General features: G+C 31.8%; 5 protein-coding genes across 5 annotated transcripts; 3 read left to right on the forward strand and 2 right to left on the reverse strand.

Moving 5' to 3' along the window:
* Positions 1–134: 134 nt before the first annotated feature.
* On the forward strand, positions 135–7,974 carry LOC145755560 (uncharacterized). Its single transcript, XM_082571800.1, has 12 exons — positions 135–548; positions 2,059–2,200; positions 2,631–2,807; positions 3,067–3,224; positions 3,408–3,603; positions 3,806–3,960; positions 4,349–4,492; positions 5,065–5,300; positions 5,410–5,785; positions 5,962–6,134; positions 6,427–6,546; positions 7,429–7,974. Exons 1-12 carry the CDS (start codon positions 467–469, stop codon positions 7,540–7,542), a joined length of 2,073 nt encoding a protein of 690 aa, XP_082427926.1. The 5' UTR covers positions 135–466; the 3' UTR covers positions 7,543–7,974.
* A 342-nt stretch (positions 7,975–8,316) lies between these two features.
* On the forward strand, positions 8,317–10,514 carry LOC145755562 (ATPase WRNIP1-like). The gene is made up of 5 exons (XM_082571802.1): positions 8,317–9,650; positions 9,728–9,883; positions 9,955–10,034; positions 10,099–10,215; positions 10,299–10,514. The coding sequence occupies exons 1-5, from the start codon at positions 8,603–8,605 to the stop codon at positions 10,443–10,445; spliced, it is 1,548 nt and encodes a 515-aa protein (XP_082427928.1). The 5' UTR covers positions 8,317–8,602; the 3' UTR covers positions 10,446–10,514.
* Positions 10,515–10,636: 122 nt separating this feature from the next.
* On the reverse strand, positions 10,637–11,609 carry LOC145754608 (large ribosomal subunit protein uL14m-like). Its single transcript, XM_082570688.1, has 2 exons — positions 11,272–11,609; positions 10,637–11,198 (listed from the first exon to the last, which is right to left on the reverse strand). Exons 1-2 carry the CDS (start codon positions 11,331–11,333, stop codon positions 10,679–10,681), a joined length of 582 nt encoding a protein of 193 aa, XP_082426814.1. The 5' UTR covers positions 11,334–11,609; the 3' UTR covers positions 10,637–10,678.
* Positions 11,610–11,929: 320 nt separating this feature from the next.
* LOC145755641 (V-type proton ATPase subunit D-like) lies at positions 11,930–13,834 on the forward strand. Its single transcript, XM_082571888.1, has 6 exons — positions 11,930–12,079; positions 12,258–12,375; positions 12,493–12,672; positions 12,796–12,912; positions 13,028–13,094; positions 13,223–13,834. Exons 1-6 carry the CDS (start codon positions 12,042–12,044, stop codon positions 13,474–13,476), a joined length of 774 nt encoding a protein of 257 aa, XP_082428014.1. The 5' UTR covers positions 11,930–12,041; the 3' UTR covers positions 13,477–13,834.
* Positions 13,394–18,220, reverse strand: LOC145755640 (glycerophosphocholine phosphodiesterase GPCPD1-like). The gene is made up of 17 exons (XM_082571887.1): positions 18,153–18,220; positions 17,911–17,995; positions 17,705–17,804; positions 17,492–17,605; positions 17,244–17,353; positions 16,950–17,050; positions 16,744–16,844; positions 16,370–16,508; positions 16,132–16,261; positions 15,924–15,978; positions 15,750–15,842; positions 15,413–15,527; positions 15,127–15,248; positions 14,653–14,789; positions 14,363–14,472; positions 14,095–14,275; positions 13,394–13,789 (listed from the first exon to the last, which is right to left on the reverse strand). Exons 1-17 carry the CDS (start codon positions 18,196–18,198, stop codon positions 13,759–13,761), a joined length of 1,770 nt encoding a protein of 589 aa, XP_082428013.1. The 5' UTR covers positions 18,199–18,220; the 3' UTR covers positions 13,394–13,758.
* Positions 18,221–21,455: the final 3,235 nt, after the last annotated feature.

Genomic DNA, 21,455 nt, shown 5'->3' on the forward strand with positions numbered 1-21,455 from the left:
TGGTTTTAATGACGCAAATGGCTAACTTTTAAAAATCCCACATAAAAAAAAATTATAAAAGGAATTTTAGATAATTAGAACAAGTCTATTCTTCTAAACGTTGCAAACATTTAAAAAATACGAGTTTTGTAACGTATTTCTTTAGTGGGACTTAATATTATGACGCGTGCGCAGTTCTTATTAACGATATCACGTTACTGCGTTTGCTCAGTTCTTGGTAGTTCTCTGCTTGGCAAAAAACATTTAACTGCCAGTCTCTCGAAACGTACGTGTTTTGACGCTTCTTCGCAATACATCAGGCAATTCTCATTAACTCAAACACCGAACCAAAGTAGGTCCAGTTATTTATATTTCAGTATTTTAAGTACAGGAGTTAAAGCAATATGAATTAATTTATGAGGCCGACTCAGAAAAGTGAAATAGTATTTCCAGGGAAAGGTGAATAAATTAATTATCAGAATTTGGAATGGATTTAGCGCTATGCAATTGCACGCAGATGGTTTTTAGCTATAGTTTTGTATCTACAGCTCTAGTTGTCTATTTAGACGGTAAGTTTTGTGTAGTTTCAAATAAAAATATTTAGACAACGTAATGTAAGTTTTTAAACTTTTTTGGCACAAGCACTTAGTAATTACAGTATGCACATAGCTAAACAGAATACACCAATTATTAAAACATAAGATTACAAGGCAAAAAAATTCGCAGAAATTAAAAGATTTTAGAAACTACAATAAAATGCTTTGATAAAAAAAGTATACTAAAACATAAACATGCTTAGTTTTGCTATTTAAAAAAACATAGCTTTTTTTCAAAATTAAAAAAATAGTTTTGTATATTTGAACGTTTTAACAAACAGCAACATTAAAAATTGGCAAACCACAATACGGAATACATAAATCTTGTCATTAAGTAACGGAAATTGGTATCACAGAAACCTAAAATGCTATCAGTTGAACAAAAATCAAAGTATTATGGCCGATGGCAAAGGAATTTATCGTTTATGTTTATAAACGTTAGGTTATAAGCAGTTGACCGCAACTCGTGCGTACACACCGTTGAAATATTACTCAAAGGCCCTTGAGCCATTAAGTTTTATTAATGCGGTTCGTCATTTAGTAAACTAAATATTTTTGGTAATTTGATTAAAAAACTGAAAATGCCAACCTTAAATTGACAAACTTTTAATTTTTCAAAACTAATTGACTTAATATTTCTCTGGGTTTTTGTATTTTTTAAAGACCCGCTGAAGCAAGTAATCACTATTTGATTTTATTAGTAATTGGTAAAATACCGTGATTTTAATCAAACCGAAAACGTAGTTTAAAAATTTTGTCATAAAATTTTATGTCGGCGCTAATGTATTCACACAATAGCAGCACGTTTCTTAAAATATATTGTTAAGTACTAACATACTGCATTCATAGTTTAAAACATTGTTATTGTTTAAATCACACGAAGAATATTTTAAATGAATATTCCTATCTGTTTTAAATGCAAAATTTAGGTTTTTTTTTAATTCGATTTAAAAAAACGAAAATTATCTCTAAATCCGTAAATTCTAAACTCAACTTTTGCTTGGTAAAAAAGCTGTGACGTCAATTACTACGTAGGACTTAAAATCGTTTTTAAGTCTAATAAAGTTCACAAAATGATAAAAATAAAAATTTGTGAAAAGACTTGACTAATCACCTCTGCGGTCGGGTTAACTTTGTAAACGGAAAGCGAAATTGCCCGTGTCGAATTCGAACATTTTAAGAAGACCTATACCTTTTTGTTTTTTACTTAAAATATAATTTAAGTGCGTCACTGCAGGAATATTTCTGTCCGAGAATTAGATGTTTATGATTACATATAATAGCCGTATGGCCTTTATGTGAAAAATCAGGCCAATTAAGGTAAAATACCAAATATAATGAAAAAATCAAAATGCTTACAAAAATCAGAAGTAAAACGTGTAATGTGAAATCGAATTGGACATTTTTCAAGTCCAATTTGCCTTTCATTTTCTCAGCAAGACATTCGTCTTCGTATTAAATATTAAAATTGTTTATTTTACAGCTTTGAATGTTTGCGGTTGCGATGGTGACTTGTACAAAGAATGCACAGAACGACGTTCCCAACTAACAAGTTATCATGAATTAGTTTACGACAAATTTTGCAACAGAGAAGAATATAACATCATATGCGACAATCCAACAGGGTATACTTTATGTTTTTACTAACTAAATACTTTGCCTAAGACATCAAGTATCATATTGAAAATGTATAACCTTTGATTTGAGTGGCTCAGAATTTGTTAAAGTATGCTTAATGTAAGTTAGGCCCGGTTTCTGTCAGTAAACAATTGTGTATTACGAATATACGATTTAAATTGTAATTAAATTAATATTGGCTGCCTTATGCATATTGCTAATGTCAAATTTTAAATCTGATTGACGCGTTTCATGCCTAGACATACTTGTGTTTGTAAACAACAGACTTCGCAGTTGATTACATTGCATTCAGAGACAGACTAGACAAAGCGTTTAAAACACACTTACAAAATTTAATACCATTAATAGTGCCAATTTAAGTATAAAACATAATGTATCAAACAAACTAACATTTTCTTTTGATTTAAATATCAACAGTACACAAGCAAAACAATGCAATCAGCTTAATGCTTACAAACGGGGAGTCGATTTTGACGATTGGTTGATTGGTTATTCTCCATTTTGTGACTCCTATGGTTTTGGTTTATCATATGACCAATATCAAACTGATCCTCACTTAGCTTCACCTTATTATAATATGCCAGAAGGATGCAGGTATACAAATTTTTTATCTCGTGCTGTATCGGAGGTTTTTTTTAAGCAATTGAAGGCTTTGTTATTTATAAATAATTAACAAATACTTGTACTAAAAACTGATAAAAACAAATTGACTAATTAATAAAAAAAATTATGATTTTACTGTTCTACTACTCTTTGACTTTTCCTGAACTGTATTAATATTGTAAGCTGTTAAATTTCGCCCCAAGGGCCATTTAAAAACAATAACAACAAACTATTTGTTTACATTTTTCAGGCATCTTTCTAACCTGGCCATCACTTTATTTTGTCTGCTTTGTGTTGTCATTATTATCGCTAATTTCACGGTCTTGTTGGTGGTAAGACTGGACCCTTATTTTCATTCGCCTTACGGTTATTTTAAAGCCTCAATCGCCTTGGCAGATCTCGTAGTCGGTAAGTTAATAGAATTTTAAGTTTACAAAACCAAGTAAAATAAATGGGTTAAACTAACAATATAACAAAATGGTAAAAACAGTACATAAACAACAATAAAACAGCACACACTACATTATAATCGCCATTTTTCGCATATTTAACATTGTTTTTACAATTTTAAAACAAATTACTTTTTGTTAGGTATTTTTGTTGTGCCATGCCTTGCCTACATAATGTACAGACTCACTCATTACCCGGCCCCCTTCCGTCCCTCGGGGGTTGTCCCTAAACAAATACTTGGAGAATCTGAGGACGGGTTTGTGTATGCAATCGGATTTTTCACAATTTTAAGCGTCACTGTTTCGGTGTATTGCCTAGCAGCGTCAAGTTTAGACAGGTTGGTAATTATTTATGCAAATCTTTTTACTATTACACATTATTAAATAAACATTCACATATCGTCTCGTTTTAATTAGACCAAAAAAAAATTTACGCTATTTTTACAAAAAAAAAATTGTCCCATTTTTAGTTTTGGCTTTATTAAAATTATTTTTGGATTACGTAGTTAACAGCGTTCGAAAATTACATTAATATTTTAGGTACTTTTCTGTGGCGCAACCGTTTCGATACGAAGCCAAAGAATTTTTCACCAAAAAGAAGTCACTTGTCGTGATTGTTTTAATTTGGCTTTTTGCTTGTCTATTTGCATCATTACCTATTATAATCCCTTCAACAACGTACGGCCAAGTATCAGGTAAATGTTAAAGCTAAAAATATAAATCTAATTTTGCGCTGTGGGCTGCTTTTTAGTCTGAGGTGTAATGTTGAACTTGAACAAGGGTTAGTTCTGTTGTTTGTTTAAGGTTATGCCTAATAAACACAAATTATAATGCCTTACAGCTATCTATTTAACACAAAAGTGCAATTATCTAACCACATATTAAGTCATTTGTTTTTTTGTTCTTTGAAAAGAACTAAACGCAATTCAACTGTTGGTATACTTGGTTGTAGTACATTAAATACACCAACTCTATTATCATTGATTCAATCTCTCAAGTTTTAAAAATCATGTAATATATTTTTAGATTAACTGTAATACTCTTAGTAAAAACTTATAACTATAATTGCCTATTTTTCTACAGCATCTTTAACGTTAGCTGTGTTAGAAAACAAAAGGCCCAACGGTACAAGGTCTTTATTTCCTTGGATCGAATTGTTACAAGCTTACAGCAATAATACAAATTCATCACAACAGCTTATAAACCTAAACCCAAGTATACAATTAGGTAAGGCAAAATCTATTAAAATTAATGTATTGTATACTGTGAATATAAACTTATGACTTTATAAGAGTCTGTGTACATAAGCCCTTTTAAAATAGTGGTTAAACAGTATACTTCAAACGACTAACCATTAAAGGTTTAGCAATATAATTGCCATTGCTTATTCGAGATAATTATATATTTGTAATTTCGATGTATGGCAACTCAAACCACATAATAACCTGATATACCTATTACGTTATTGGTATTGTAAATGAGTAATAGATCGGGAATTTTTGAGAACATAAATTTATATAATTAAACGTATATAAATATCAACATCCGTCTTAAAGAAAAATTAATGGGCGTTTGAGCGGTAGTTTATAATATACTATGCATTTATATTAAATCGCAATTCATATAACACTACTGATATTGGTTTAATTACAGCGATGTGGACCACATAAGGCTTGTTTTAATAAACACTTGTAAAGCTTTATAGAAACTGAATGTCAATTTGAATTTTTCTTAAGATAAACAAATTGAATAGCGATTGACTATTAAAAAATAAATCCCTTTTTTAAAATTTTGTTTAGAACTAATAAACCAACCGCAAGGTAGGAATTATATTGATACCGAATATGAGAGTCAGTCCGGAAATTTCAGTCAACCCCACTCCGAAATAGAAAGAAGGGAGCGGCCTCGCTTGGTTGGAGACGAGAGTGGGATGTACGTCATTCTCGCCGTTTATTTTCTCTCCCTTATCTTGCCTCTTATCTGTGTCTGGGTGGTTAATATATTGACCATGAGAGCACTCAAATCCAAAAAACACGTGAGTCCATAACTTCTTAACATAAGTTAACTCATTTTCTGTTCATGATGCTAATCTTTCCATTACCAAGTCTGTGTTATTAAAACTTATTATATAATTTATTTTTTAGTGTGCCCAACCGTCCGTGGTTATAAACAGAGGTAGAAGTGTAAGCGTAGGAGGTGCAGTATCCACCTCCACCTGCATATCAAACGCCAGCTCAATAAACAGTCTCAACTCAAACGAAGATATGCGGGGCGTGAAAAGTCCGCCTCCCGCTGGCCATAAAGGTTTTCAATTTCAAAAAGCATTATTCGAGAAGTCGACGAACTTGTTGACAGTTCCTAATTTCGAGCATTGTCGTTCGAACAATTCGAGTAGATCGATGAGTATACAGTCTGTATTAACGCTCGCGACAAAGAGAAAGGGGTCTAATACAAGTATGGCAACTTCACCAAGATCTGCACCGAGCAGTCCAACACCTTCGCGAAAATTCGCAGCAAAAGGTATGACGGGTTTTTTATTGGCAAGTAAGTGATAGTGTGTTGCAAGATCTGCATTTCTTAATAGTTTTCCAAGACTGATTGACTTTGGGTTTGATTATGCAAAAGCACTTTTGGAAAAAGAAAATCTTTGCAACGAATTGCAGCTTGCTTAAACGACATATTTATTTTTTGAGCAGCCAGCAAAGATGCTGCGATAAAGCGAATGTCGAGAGTTTTGCAGCGAATGTTGATCGCATTTACAGTGTGCGTATTACCAGCAGTGGGAAGCCTCGTGGCAATGCTGTTATTCTCACACCGAATCAATCCGCGCAATCCGAAAAGATATTCGTCAGAGCTGAAACTTTTTCAGGTATGGATTGAAATTTGTCAGCTTTTTTTTCCAAGAATCGAAACTCGAAGTATTGTGGGTTATGGGCTAAAATAATTGCATTAATGTTTTCTTAGTTCTTTAAATATGCACGGTAATCCAATTTGGTTTTAATCCAATAAAGAAAATTTACTTTACTGGATTTTGAGTTTAAACCAGACTAAAATATCGCATGGTATTTCAGGCGAAAAATATTTTAAAGAATGTCAAAAATTTCTGGGTAATCTTAATACTTTAATGACCGTGTTTACCAAATACGTTTTCATTATTTTAGAATGTGTTCTTCTACATAAGTTCCGTGTTTCTGTTTGGGAACAGTTTCGTAAACTGCATCATTTACACGATGCTCGGCAAAAGATTTCGTGATATGACCAAACGCATTTACTCTGGCCACGTGAGTATTCTATTCTATGACGTCACTTGTAATTAATTTCCGGGTTTAGTTTTGACATTTTTGAGCCGGAAAATTAAATAATACACAGCAAAAAAAAACAGGCCTCATTGAAAACAACTGACACATTTTTATTTAATTAAAAATGTTACTGTGCTAATTTAATTCTTTAAGATAGAACTTAAAATTCCGTTACAAGTCAACCAGTTAAAACTAATTTGCCGTTTTCAATAAAGTATAGATATTTTAACACCATTTTACAAAAATCAATTATGCATTTTATTTAAATTAAATCTATGTTTGTAAAAAAATCCGTCTTAAAATTGCTTAACACCAAGTAATCCAGACGGTTAGGTACCAGTCTTGTGGCTTATGCATTATTAATATCTTCCAAAAATAAAATTTTATAAACCGCACATAAACCAGTATTCTAATTATCACCAAATACAATAAGTATTTTAAAACAAAAAAATTATTTTTTGGTTGTGTATGTAAACAAAAGTCAAAAGATATCAATTTATAATACTCTATTTTTATTTAATTAAATTGCCTTCTAGTTTATTTTTAGAACTCAAATTAGGAAAGTCCGCGTTAACCAAAATCACCTTGTGGTTGGTTTAAAATGCAAATAATTTAAAATGCAAATAGTCTACACACCAAAATTGAATTTACAAAAAATTTGAAATGATAAAACAAACTATTTTTAAACTAACTAATTTGTTTTCTTAACGGCAAATTGATAAAATATTTTCCTTTTCAAAACCCCGCGTGAATATGTGCAAAGTTTAAGCAAAATTTTACCTTACTAATGACTAAGTCATTAATACAGTAACGTGAAATTACTGCGTTTCCAAGCCAGTGACTAATACCTAGATTACTTTACAGATTGCTAAAGTGCAGCGGAAAGTGGAGGGTTACTCGGTTCGGATACGTTCACTTAAAAAACGGAGACCGCCCCAAAATTTCACTATCCCGAAAGTTGTGGAACACCCCGTTTGAAATTAAACGTGACGTCATCGTGCTCCGAAACATGACGTCACCAAGATGTGGCGCGTGCGCGGGTAATTACTTTAACATTCCACGACGGCGCGAAGACATTAAAATTCCATGAAAACAACCTGTAGGTCGAGTAAACCTAAATGTGTGGAAAACAACACACTTCCGGCCAAGCAATTAATCAAATGTAAAATTACCGAAATTCTGGAAACCTGTTATGGTGTAATCAGAAATAGAACATACTAAATATTCTTTGTAATAATTCTCTTACAGGTGACCTGAAAATAAAAATCATAATTTTGGTGTCTTTTTTTAAGTATATGCAAAGTTTACAACTATTCCGGTTGGAAAAATTAGCTTGCCTATCCGCTGTAGTCTATATTGTTTTGTTTTATTTATGCCTTATTTAAATATTAAATGCACGTCGGTCGTGTCTACCTCATTTGGTTCTTAAACAGTTTAAAATTTCATGATGTGATTTTTAATATTTTAAGCAATATTTTAAGTGTTTTATGAATGTTTTTGACGTTTGTGCAAGGATTTATAACGTACAGTATGCATTTAACAGAAATAAAATGAAATACCATCTACAAAACATTGTTAAACTGTCAATTTACTTACAGTACATAACGATCCTAAATTACTAAATGCTATTTTTCACCAGCAAATAGCTCTTTAGCGAGCTACAGCGATAAGGAAAGTAGCATACTAAAGACCGCTAGAACGTATATTGCACAACAACGCGCAATCCCACAGTTCGATTACTTGCGAAGAAAACAGTAAACTTAAATAGTTTGTGGGTCACGTAGTGACTCAATTTGTAATAAAAAGGGATCTAACTATCTGACTATGACATTATTTCATGTTGCGCTCTTTGGGATACCAACTTGTGTGATTGGTTTTGCTGCTTATTATTATATAGATAGCGACAAGCAGAAGGATCGACGCCTTGCACGAGTACATCGTTCAGTTACACCTGTTGAGCGACAATTGCATGGTCAAACTACTCAAGATTTCTGTGCAAAATTAGAGCTAGCAAAGAACTTTAAAAGTTCGGATTAAAATGTCCAATAAAGTCGAATGTCCGATGTGTTTTAAAAACTTTTCGTCAAACTTTATTTCAAGCCATGTGCAGTCGTGCAAAGGGCTTAAAAAGAGCCCTGCAGAAAACTCTAAAAAGCGTAAACCCTCTGCAACTTTTTCATTCACCCCGAGCAAAGTAAAAAAGCAGGAATCCCCTTGGAACAAGTTTAAAACAAATGAACAAAACAATAATGAAATTAAGCCAAGTTATGGTTTTTTTAGCAAACCTAGTTCCTCTGATTCGAAAAAGAATGAATTCAAACCACTTGCTGAAATGGCACGACCAACGAGCCTCGAGAATTATTTGGGGCAAAATAAAAGCCTCGGAGTTGGGTCTGCTTTATTAAATTTACTAAAAAACAACAAAGTCCCTTCCATGATATTATGGGGCCCGCCTGGGTGTGGAAAAACCACCCTAGCCCATATTATCGCAAACAATGTCAAACAACAAAATAATAATGCTACTAGGTTTGTAAAAATGTCGGCAACAAATTCAGGAAAAGCTGATGCTCAGGCTTTGATTACCGCTGCTAAAAATGAACAAAAAATGTTTCGTCGCAAAACAATTTTATTCGTCGATGAAATACACCGCTTCAACAAACTGCAACAAGACACTTTTCTACCCCATGTTGAAAATGGGACTATTATTTTAATCGGGGCAACTACAGAAAACCCATCTTTTGCCTTAAACTCTGCCTTGTTAAGTCGATGCCGGGTTATCGTCCTAAATAAACTTGAAGCAAGTGACTGCAAGGATATTCTTTTAAGAGCATTAGAAAACTGTTATCCTGATGCAGTTGTGTGTAAAAATAAAACTGAACTACAGAACGACACTGTTTCAATTGAAGATGATGCAATTTCATATCTTGCTAACTTGTGTGATGGTGATGCGAGATATGCTTTAAATGGTTTGCAGATTGCTATTGAAATGGCTCAGTCGGATTGTGATTTAACAGCGAGAAACAAAGTCACAACGGAGCTGGTAAAAAGCAGCCTGCAGAGAAGTCATATTTTTTATGATAGGACTGGTAAGTAAACCTGACCTAAAGTTCTGACAATTTGTCTAAAAAAAACTTTGTAAATTTGCTGTAATATTTGTATTTAGGTGACCAGCATTACGAAATGGCATCAGCATTACAAAAGTCGATAAGAGGAGGTGATGACAATGCTGCTTTGTATTGGTTAACCAGAATGATGATGGGAGGAGAAGACCCTAAATTCTTGGCAAGAAGACTGATTAGAATGGCATCCGAGGACATAGGTATAGGATAGCACTAATAAAAAAATTAATTTTTGGTTGTATATATATTCTAAAATATATTGTATAAACAGGTATAGCAGATCCAAATGCTCTAAACATTGCTGTTTCTGCTTACACTGCATGCCAGTATGTAGGAATGCCAGAAAGTGATGTAAGTATTTGGCTATTTCAAACTTGAATAGGTATTTCTTGATTCAATATTTACAAATTTGTAGGTTGTTCTTGCTGAATGTGCAGTCTATCTTGCAAGAGCACCAAAGTCCCCCGAAATCTACCTAGCCCTAGCTAAAGTGAAAGAAACAATTCAAAATCACGAAGGAATATTACCCGGAGTAAATATAATCTGGTTCCAATAATTTTGTTTAAAATTGATCAACAAATATATTTATTTGTTTGAATTGCTTGTGTTTCACAGGTTCCTTTGCATTTGAGAAATGCATCGACCAAGCTAGCAAAGAGTCTAGGTTATGGAGAAGGATACGAATATGACAATCCGAACCAACAATTTCTACCTGACGACCTTGTCGGAATAAATTTCTTTTCGAATCACAACTTTGTGTAAACTCTGTAACTTTGCGTTGCCTTACAATTGTTTGCCTGTGTTTGTAAATTGTTTATGCTTTATGCTAACAACCCAAAAGTATGTTTATGCTAAATAAACAAAAAATTTCTGTTTGCAAGTGATATTAAAATAACCTTAAGGAGAAGAAGATTTTTAAATTAATATTTACTTAAACAAAAGTTAAGTTGAATGTAACAAATCAATTTATTTACAGTGTAAAAAACAACAAAAATCTAAATCAGCCTTCCGGCTATAGCAATAACTTTTGACATAGCAATAGGACGCTTAGTGTTGGATTTTACTGACCGCATCCAAGCAGGAATTGGAGCTGTAATCCTGGTGCCCTGAGGATTTCCATCTTTGTCCATCAAAATTACATTGTTGGTATCCATCCTAGCTTTTAAAATTCCCATATTTGCAGCTTGTCCCACCATTAAGGCTCTTTTTACTTTTCCGTGTGTTGCGATCAACACTAGATCTCCTACACAACCTCCTCCCTTCTTCTTTGAATAAACGTGGATAACTCGAGCGTGACGTTTTACAGGTGTTAAACCCTCTGGGGTGTTATCCACAATTCGAACTTGCGTTAAGAGTTGGATTGTGCGTTGGGCCATTTTAGTGTGGTGTCTATTTCGATTCCGTATATTAGTTCTTCCTTTTTTGTATCCAAACTGTATGTTGTCGTAAAATGCCTGATTGTCATAGTTGAATATGTCAGGAGAGTGAATTGTACTCGAAAGACCAAAATTCAATCTAAAGACATTAAAAATACATGACAGTTTATTAAGGTTTAAGGTAGATTGTAAATTTATTGACAACTTTTTACCTTTGACAGTAGTTTGTTAATATTGGAGACACCAGCCTTCGTAAATTCCAAGCAGTATTCATTTTGCAAGCAAGTCAATGAAAGACCACAAAAGTAATTTCTGGCCAGTATATCTTAAAGATTAAGCCCTTTAAAATGGCCAAGTAGTTATTAAGTTTAGTACGATGTGTTCTTATAAAAGTTTAACTTCAATTACCAAACAGCGTGATTGAAGAGGTACTTTACCATAACTGAAAACTATCCAAATCGTTTTTTGATATTTAATTTTAAGAATGTAGGTATTTTTTCTGTTCTTTACATTTAAACAAAACCTAACTTAAGGTTTTGTTTTAAATAAATAATAGTGTGTTAGATTAAGGCAACAAAATCCCAAAAATTGTAGTTAAAATGACGTCAACAGCTACAATTAAGGATGATTAAGGTTTCACATGACTAAACTGCAGGGTTGTCCTTAATAATTTTTTGTTATGATTTGTGACTTCGTTAAATACAATAAAGCAATTAAAAGCATATTGTTTTTAATATTTAGTGTTAAAACTATTAGAAATTGAATAAATATATATAAGACACAATAGACATTTCGTTGCTAGACAAAAAAGACTAATAAATGAACAAAACAGAATAGAATAAGCGAATAAAACCATTTTTAATTTTTGTTTACGTTATTTATATTCTTGAAGGTATATGACAAAATATAAGGTTTATTAAAGCAAAGGATAGAGGCGTGAACTTTGATTTTGCTGTTAAGGTTTTAAAAAAATACAGCAAATATGTCGGCGGATAAATTGGATGTTTTTCCATCTCGTATGTAAGTATCCTTTACTTAAAACATTAAACAAAATATATATTCAATTCTGACAACAAAATTGTGTTAAATTAAATATTCGAGCAATGTAAAAGGCTTGCTTAGTGCTCACATAATGGTAGAAATATAGTAGTTTTATTGACTGCTTGTACAACATAATCTAACTTATCCATTACCACAGGAACTTGACCATAACCAAGTCAAGGTTAAAAGGAGCAAAGAAAGGTCACAGTTTACTAAAGAAGAAAGCCGATGCACTTAAGATCCGGTTTCATGCAATTTTAAAGAAGATTATTGAGGTCTAATATAACAGATGTTATTTCACAAAACTTTCACACAAAAAAACTTGTTTAACTATAAATTATTTTTTATTGTAACCCTACTAAACTAAAATAAATTATTTGTCAATATTTTAGGCTAAACAACTGATGGGAGAAGTCATGAAAGAGGCGGCGTTCTCTCTGGCTGAGACTAAATTTGCAGGCGGGGATTTTAGTCCAGTAGTTTTACAAAATGTAACAAAAGCTCAGTTGAAAGTTCGCAGCAAACAAGAGAACGTTGCTGGTGTAAAACTGCCAACATTTGAGCACTACGAGGTATTAAATAGTTAAAAATAAACTTCTCAAATAATTTAAATACTCTGTTTTCTAAGCCCTAACTCTCCAGCATAATTACTTCTTTCATAATTAAGGCTTTTGTTCGCGCTATATTTATTTTAGGATGGTACTGACAGTTATGAACTGACTGGACTATCTAGAGGTGGAGAACAATTAGGAAGAGTTAAGAAAAACTTCTTCAAGGCCGTAAAGCTGTTAGTAGAGCTGGCCTCACTTCAGGTATATATTTCTATATGTTGAATAATATCTCTAAAAAATTACCCTTTAAGAAAATTTTTGCTCTAGATTTAATGTTATTTTGTTGTCTAATATTAATTATTTTTTTTATTATTAGACCTCATTTGTAACTTTGGATGAAGCCATTAAAATAACCAACCGACGTGTTAATGCCATTGAGCATGGTAAGCAATTAATGTACAATCTAACATTAAATACAGTTTTCTATTCAAATGTCCATAAAAAGGGAAGCAATGCCCATTGATAAATAGTGTGCGATGGTCATACTTTTCTGATTTCAATTTTTTTCTAGTCATTATTCCTCGAATTGAAAACACCATTGCTTACATTGTTACTGAGCTTGACGAGGGTGAGAGAGAGGAGTTTTACAGACTCAAAAAGATTCAAAAGAAGAAGGAGATCATTAGAGGAAAACAGGAACAGCTAAAGCAAGAATGGGAGAAGAACAGGATAGGGAAGAAGATGCCTGCTCCTGTTGTCCCTCAGACCAAAGGAGGTACCAGGGATCTATTAGCAGACAACGTGGATGTGGATTTATTGTTCTAGGAAAATGTCTTGGAAAAATTTTTGGCCTTATTTTTATCTCTATTCAAATTGAAGGGATCTCTTGATTGCAGATATATTTATTTATAAGTTTAATACTAGTTGGTCGTAACGTTTTCTGTCTATTGTAAGTTGGTCTATTAAACAAATTATAACATTTCGGCGCAGTGGCACAACAACAAAAAACGGTAAATTTTGCGCCGATAAATATTTTCCACCACTCACTTAAATTACAAAAAAAACTTTGAGAATTTTAATTGATTATGTGCAATGGGAATCTCGCCGTTATTTCTTTTCCGTATTTTGTTCGTATATTCTATTAAAAAATTATGTCGTTTGTTATTCATATTACAAAAAGTTCCAAAAAATTGGGTAAATTGAATTGCTTATTTTTGTAGTTAGTTAGGGCGACAAGGGCTTCATAGAAAATAAGAATTAATATAGTTAATTAGCATATGAGTTTCGCGTTAAAAAAATTAAATTGTGGTATTACTTACTGCGTTACAGCATTTGAATTCAGACATTTCGAAGTTTAAAATTTAAACACAGCAAAAATAAACTTTCTTTAAATTTTAACGCATTTATCAATTTTTGTTAAAAAATTCCAAAAAAAGGTCTTACCTGTCATAGATGGCGATGTCAACTTTTGCATCATTAATTATCTTCAAATTATCACCAACATCATCTCCATAACAAGCAAATACAAGTCCAGCATTGTGAGCGTGTTTAACTATTTCAGGTGTCTTGTACACATCTTTGCTGAGCGAGTTTATACCCAGCAAGCCCTCAGCCATTGCAACTCCTATAAAATAAAATGTTTATATATATGTATGTATATACATTACTTAACTCACGTATATTAGGAGTTAATTATTTTTTGTATCCTTACCTATTGCCATTTCATTTGTTTTCTCTCTCAAATCCAGCATAGGTGTGTAATGATCAGTGTTGCCATTAGTTAAAAACAAAACTGGATATTTGTGCTGCTTCCTTCGTAACCTTTAATTCAAGTTTAAGGTTATTAAAGACAAAAAGGTAAACAAAATAAAATATTAAAAAGAGTTAAATACAATGTAACTCGTTAAATAACAAAAGGCAGGCAAAATTGATAGTTTTAAACAAAAAATTTATACTATTGTAAACACTTAAATATTATAAGTAAAGTAGCAAAATACATACATGATGCAAATGTTGACTTCAAAACTAGAAAAAATTATCTTTCGTTTTCCAGCATGCTCAAACACAACTCTCAGAATTGCGTCACAGAAAATATTCGGATCAATAAAATGTTTTAATCCATTCTCATAATTGCCTTTCTGTAAATATAAATCATGCTGTTAACGTATAAATAAAAAAATTTTAATTGCATATAAATTTTAAAACACAATTTAATTGTTCAGCTTTTAATATATTATATAATATTTTAATAGGTATCCTTAATGTGAGAAGGATGACTGCACAGCCTAAACATAGAGTGACATTTTTTACCCAGACCCAGTATAAAATGCCTTTGACAAATAGTTAATATGATTAATCTACATATTGGTTTAGAGCTTGGCAGAAGTTGGTACTGTTATTAGGACCTTACTTAAAGATGCTATAACATGGACACAAAACAATACTTAATTTAACATAAAAAGGTTTAAAACTAACTTGGTCCAAAGCAGGATATTTTATTTCGATGTTGAACCCAACCTTGATTGAAACTTGTTCAAGTACTTCCTTCAAGGTTGGAAAGGGTTGTTTTGTTGCATCTAAGTCATCATGATCATAATCTAAATAAATTGCCATGCGTAAAATGTTTACAACTTGTATTCTTTAACTTAATAATTAAACTATTACTAACACTTACAAACATAGGTTAAAACAAATCAAATTGAAATAGTCTAATCGAAATTTAAAAAATTAAATAAATGTATTAAATCATAATTTTCTTTACCCAAAGTTCTGATCAAACGTTGTTGGCTTAATTGCCTCATTCTTAACTCTTTCAGTTGGTTTAGGGTCATTTGATAAACTGGGATTTCTACTAGATGCGATGATTTATCAGCCCTCTGTGTTTTAATCAATATTTTAAATGTAATTTAAATATAAGTGCACTTATAAATTTAGAGAACATAATATAAGTTCACAACAAAAAATATTGCTTACAGATTAATCAAATAATAAAGCGAAAAAAACTATATCTGCGAATAAACATGCTAAGCTTATTCTTAAGTTTACTATTAAAGTGTTACATTTTAATAACACAAAGAATTAGAAAGTTGTGCAAATACCTTTTCCACTGGAACGCATGTTGTCAAATCATGATACACGACAGGAATTCCATCTTTACTTAGCTGAACATCAAACTCAACAAACTTGCCTCCCTACAAAAAAAAACGATAAAATTACTTAATTTGCCATTAAAAAATTAAAATAATTTAATTGTTTTTAATAGTTCTACTTACATTAGCACCAGCATGAACAAATGAGTCAATGGTATTTTCATATTTGTTTGAAATCCTTTAAAAAAAGTTTAAAACAAAATAGTATCACATAGGCAAGACAGGGTTATATTATCCAAAAAATCAAGTATTATAAAAATTAAAAATAAATTATTAGTATAAATAAAGTTTTGGGTCATTTATATTAGTTAAGAACCTAACTTTTTCTTACTTTTTACTTGTAAAAGAGTTTCCGGACCCTCTATGTCCACAATGAATCATTGCCTTTTTCTTCCAATAGTTTGAATAACTCTCTTCAATAGACAAGGTGTATGGGTAAGTATGTATCAGCAAACAAGGAACTAAAAAAAAGAAAAAATTCAAAAAATAACATAAGAAAGTAAATCAACTACTTCAACCAATCAATTTCTGTAATTGCCATCAAGGCATAAGACATTGTTTAAACTTACCTCTGAGGGTTCCAATACTAACATGGTTTTGATCCAACAAGGGTATCTTAAGGATCTTACAGGTAGAAGATAAACAAGCTGCACTAATTGCACCAGTCCCTAATAAAGTCACATTGTTGGCATCACTACCAGAATAAACCTAAAAATTAAATAAGAATAACTGATAATTTAAAATGAAAACTAAATACTGAACAAGGTAGTACAACTACACATAAAAAAGGTAGCACTCAAACTACAGCACATAAACTACCATTAACACATAAGGCATTTGTTAAATGGTGTTTGAATACAGTGCATTGGACTAGTTTATCACTGAATTAAGATTAAAAACGTTACAGTATCCAACTAATTATATGGTATAACAAACTCTTTACCTCTAATTTTAATGAAATCTCGTCAGCATCTAAGTGTTGTAAGATGTAAGTAAGATGCAATTTCTCGCCTTTGGGGATTTCCACGCATTTATATGGCTTATCTAGTTTTTAAACAACAAATATATATTAAAATAAAGGGTATATTATAAATTGCAAAAGCATAGCATTATGAATAAGAAGTTAATATAGTACCACATTAAACCAACCTTCAATAATGTTGAAATTCAGTGGAATGTTTTGGACAAACTTTTCTGAAATATGTGAGCAGGTTGATACTGGTTTCACATACAACTTCTTTGAATCAACACTACAAAAAAACAAATGAACTTTAATAATCTTTATTTTCAATTTGTTATTTTAAACAACAAACAACACTCTACACTCTGTACAAAAGAGTGCTTAACTAAAAAAAGCTGTAGGCATTTACAATTGTACAAAAATATAAGAACCAACTAAAATAATTTGATTCTAATGAATTGCAAAAATGTTAACTTACACACCTGTTCTTTGACGAAAAGGATTGGTTGAATTCAACAAAAGGATAATTATTTGGTGAACTAATGCAGACCCTCATTTCACTCTGACCACTAAGAAACCCATTACTCATTGCCTAAGTAATAAAAATATAAATTTATTATTTAAACTTAATTTATAAATACCAGGTGCGTACTATATTTTTAAATACCAATTTACGGTATATATAATTAAATATGTTTTTATTTACATTTAATAAATAAATTTTTTTTACGTTATTGCCATTTATTTCCCCATAAAAACCATCATCTACATTTAAGTTGCTTTCATCTGTAATCACACAATTTCTTAGTGTAAGAGATGCTTCTGTTGACTGTAGCAGAAGAACCTATAAAAAAATAGTTAACATAAGTTATAACCCACTAATAGCAATCAAGGTAATATTAACATATATATTAATTACGTATTTTTTTTATTTTGAAAATACCTTTTTGTTATCTTTTGTAGTATTCAAAGCAATAAAATACCGATATAAAATTTTTGAATTTAAAGGCACTGCAACTTGACAGGAAAAACTATTGTCTGCCCTGTAATTTAAACAAAGGGGATTTAAATTAACCAACAACAGAAATGTAATCACTTTAAGTTTAAAAATATGTATTTTTTAAGGTTAATTAAAGCAAATAAACTAACCCAGGTTTAAGTTGTATTGCATTTTCCAATTCCCATTTACCCAATTCTTTAATGTTTCCAACCAGCCCAACTATTTCATTTGAACCTGCATTACCAAATAATGAATAATCGGCGACAACAATACAAAAAAACTTAATTATGAAGTTTAGTACAAATTGCCTTTCGGAATTATAAGTTTATTTTGCTATTAAAGTGAAATCAATTTTAATATATTAATTGGTTTATTTAAGTGTTTGACTTACCCAAATTCTGCTTGATTTTAATTTGAAACGAAACTAAACAAGTCATTCTTCTGACCTTCGCCTTTGCTTTCTTTTTGCAAAATATAAATTTTTGAACACGTTTTTTTCGATGCGGTCTAATGAAGCTGATTAACAACACACTCTTTTTTTAGTTATCCTCAAAAGCTTTACCTTCAAAGTTTTTAAGTTTAATGTTTTTGTGCAATTCTAAGGTAGCATTACATACCTTAAGATAAACTATTTGCGTCATATAACAAATAAAATAGTTTTAAGACAGCTGATCATTTACGCGAGTCTTCTGAAGACTCAGACGGAAAAATATTTTTTGTGCCTTGTAAAGTCGTTAAGGTGTCTAGTTTGGTGAGCTTTATCAAAGCAGAAATAGTTAGTGTTAAATTAAACATTGGCATATTTTATATTTAAGCTGTTTTATGCTATGACAAATGGGTTATGGTTGCGCAATCGTGTAAAGTACAAACCCGTTGAAAAATATTTAGAGCTAAATCTTGTAGAAAAATAAAGCGCCAGGATTAAAGATCAAGTAACTTTAGCTTGTGCTAATCCAATTGTGATACATGTATATTGCGGATCTGTTGATTTCCACACGGCCGATTTTCCTTAATTTTGTCACCTTGCAATGGCGCCGAGAGAGTGATAATGTCTTCGCGAAAGCAACACGTCGAAAAGGTGAGACACGCGAAAGATAGCAACAAGAAGAGAAAACAGTTTGCTTAATTACTGCGTGTCGACATTGCCGGACATATGAAAAGGACCGAAGTCTATTATATCGGTGTCTAAACAAGATAGAGAAAAAGGTTAAGGCGAATCGGAAACAAGATTTGGACTAGTGTCAACTTTGTCAAAAAGTATCGACATTCGTAAATTGAACTTCGAAGGTTAACATTATACAGAAAACGAAAAACATTAAAAAAATCAATCAATTCCATAAAATAGAATTAATTACAGTACGAAATACGCATCTAGAAAACTGCAAAGCTAAGAATGAACTTTTCGACTAGCCCTAATAAACAGCCAAGTACAGCCTCAGAAAAAGCAGAAGATTATTCTGTTCGAAACAATGTAACAACAGTTAGTCCTCAGTTTTACAGATCTTCTGAAGCTAGCTTTGGTGATTCTTATGTATCAAAATTTTCTTCATATACTAGCAACAAAGGTATGTTTTAACCAGGTTAAATTTTAGGGAGAATAAATAACTTATAACAGTTTAAAATTGTGTAAGTTGCGTAGAAAATTGCAATTGTTTTGTTTTATTAAAAAAGTCTATATTAATATTTAATTCATGCTTTAAATTTTTACAGATGCGGTTGTAACCCCCGATACGTCGCATCCTCCTAATTTTGGGCTCCTGGCATCCACTACACCATCTAACGACCGACATCACGAACTACCACGTAACTGCGAGCCGAATTTACAAGTCGAATTACTAGATCGAGAATTGTGGGAGGAATTTTCAAGCGTCGGAACTGAAATGATTGTTACTAAGGCGGGAAGGTAAATAAATATTCATTTTTTTAAACATTAAAAATAATGGAAGAAAATTTAAAGTAGTTAAAAAATAATTGAGCAGTTCGATTTTTAAAATTTTTTGGAATTATCTTTAAAATATTTTCTATAAAAGTTAAGATTTATTTTAAGCCAAAATGAAAAGAATAATTTACAGCTATACTGCAAACAATTTAAAATTAAAAAATACAAATTTCGGTTCAATCAAAAAATACAAACGGAAATCAATTACAAACCTAACAATTATCAAACTTGTATCAAAAACAATTGTTTTTATTGTTGCAACAATAACCAAACAAAGCCCGGTCGTTTGTAAGCCGCGCGTGTCGAAACAAAGCGAGGTCTGTGACGTCATAACGAAAGTGATGACGTAACAATAATAAGAATGCAGGATGCCGAAAGCAGAGGCCGGCAATTTCGAGAACAATAAAATCGGACAACGAAATTTGTAATCGTTTAGAGAACAATTAATCGCAATTAAAAGCTTCCGACTGGACATGTTGGCCGTAAAACCACTTTTACTGGTTAAACAAATTGTTTTACATAAACACAAAAAGTTAGTATACTATTTTTTTAATATTTAAATGACTAATTTTTTTTAGGCGTATGTTTCCTGGTTATCGTGTGAAATTAGATGGTTTGAACCCGAACGAGCAATATTGTGTTTTCATGGATATTGTAAACGTCGATCAGCACAGATACAAGTTTCAGGTAAAATTTGTTTCAAATAAATTTGACTTGTTTATTTTTTTACTATTCCTAAGCAAATTATATTACTTTGTCAAATGTTGTCATTAATGACATTTTTTCGTATGAAATTAAATAAAAAAATACTTTTTTACCCCAGGGCGGAGAATGGATGGTGGCGGGGAAAGGAGAACAACATTTACCGCGGAGAATGTTTTTACATTCCGATAGTCCTGCCAGTGGGCGTAAGTGGATGAGCGATTTGATTTCATTCAATAAAATCAAACTCACCAATTCGAATACAGCGCAAGCAACAGATAAGGTAAACTCTTTTACAAATATTTTTATATCCTTTTCTAAATACGAACCCACGGCACAAATAAATATTATTATAACTTAAATAAAATTTTTAATTTAAAATCGTTTTTTTTTTTTATTCAGATTATACTGAACTCCATGCATCGCTACCAACCACGTGTTCACATCGTAAAAACCAGTGACGTCACGAGGTTAGAACGAGAACCTATGTCGACATTCGCTTTCCCGCAAACCGTGTTCATTACAGTCACCGCGTATCAAAACGGAAAGGTATGCACAGTTTTCTGTTAATGGCAAGCTATGTATCTTCAAATCTATTTAATATAAAAATAAAATACCAGAAAACATATATGCTTAACATAATAACTTTTATTGTGATTTTGCAGGTGACCAAACTCAAAATCAACAACAATCCTTTCGCCAAAGGATTCCGCGACAACGGTGCCAGAACTAACTTTCACAACAACAAGAATTTTCCTTTAACAAAAAGACCAAAAACGGACAAGTCAAACAACAATAACACACAACAAACTAACTTGGGTGGTAACCATAGCTTACAACAAGACACTCTTGTGCCTAATTTACCAATGACGTCATCAATGACCTCATACGCCACGCCAACTTCAAGAAATAATTTTGATACAACCTCTAATAGCTCGGACACTAGGAAGCAAAGTGAAAAAGACTTTTTACTTCATTTTCCAAGAATAGCCAAAAAGAAACCTTGCCCTACGCAACCTTTGCCCAAAGTTGCTGAAAAAAGTAAGATAGAAC

Source organism: Corella eumyota, chromosome 6 (assembly GCF_963082875.1).
Source record: "Corella eumyota chromosome 6, kaCorEumy4.1, whole genome shotgun sequence".
NCBI classification, from domain to species: domain Eukaryota; kingdom Metazoa; phylum Chordata; class Ascidiacea; order Phlebobranchia; family Corellidae; genus Corella; species Corella eumyota.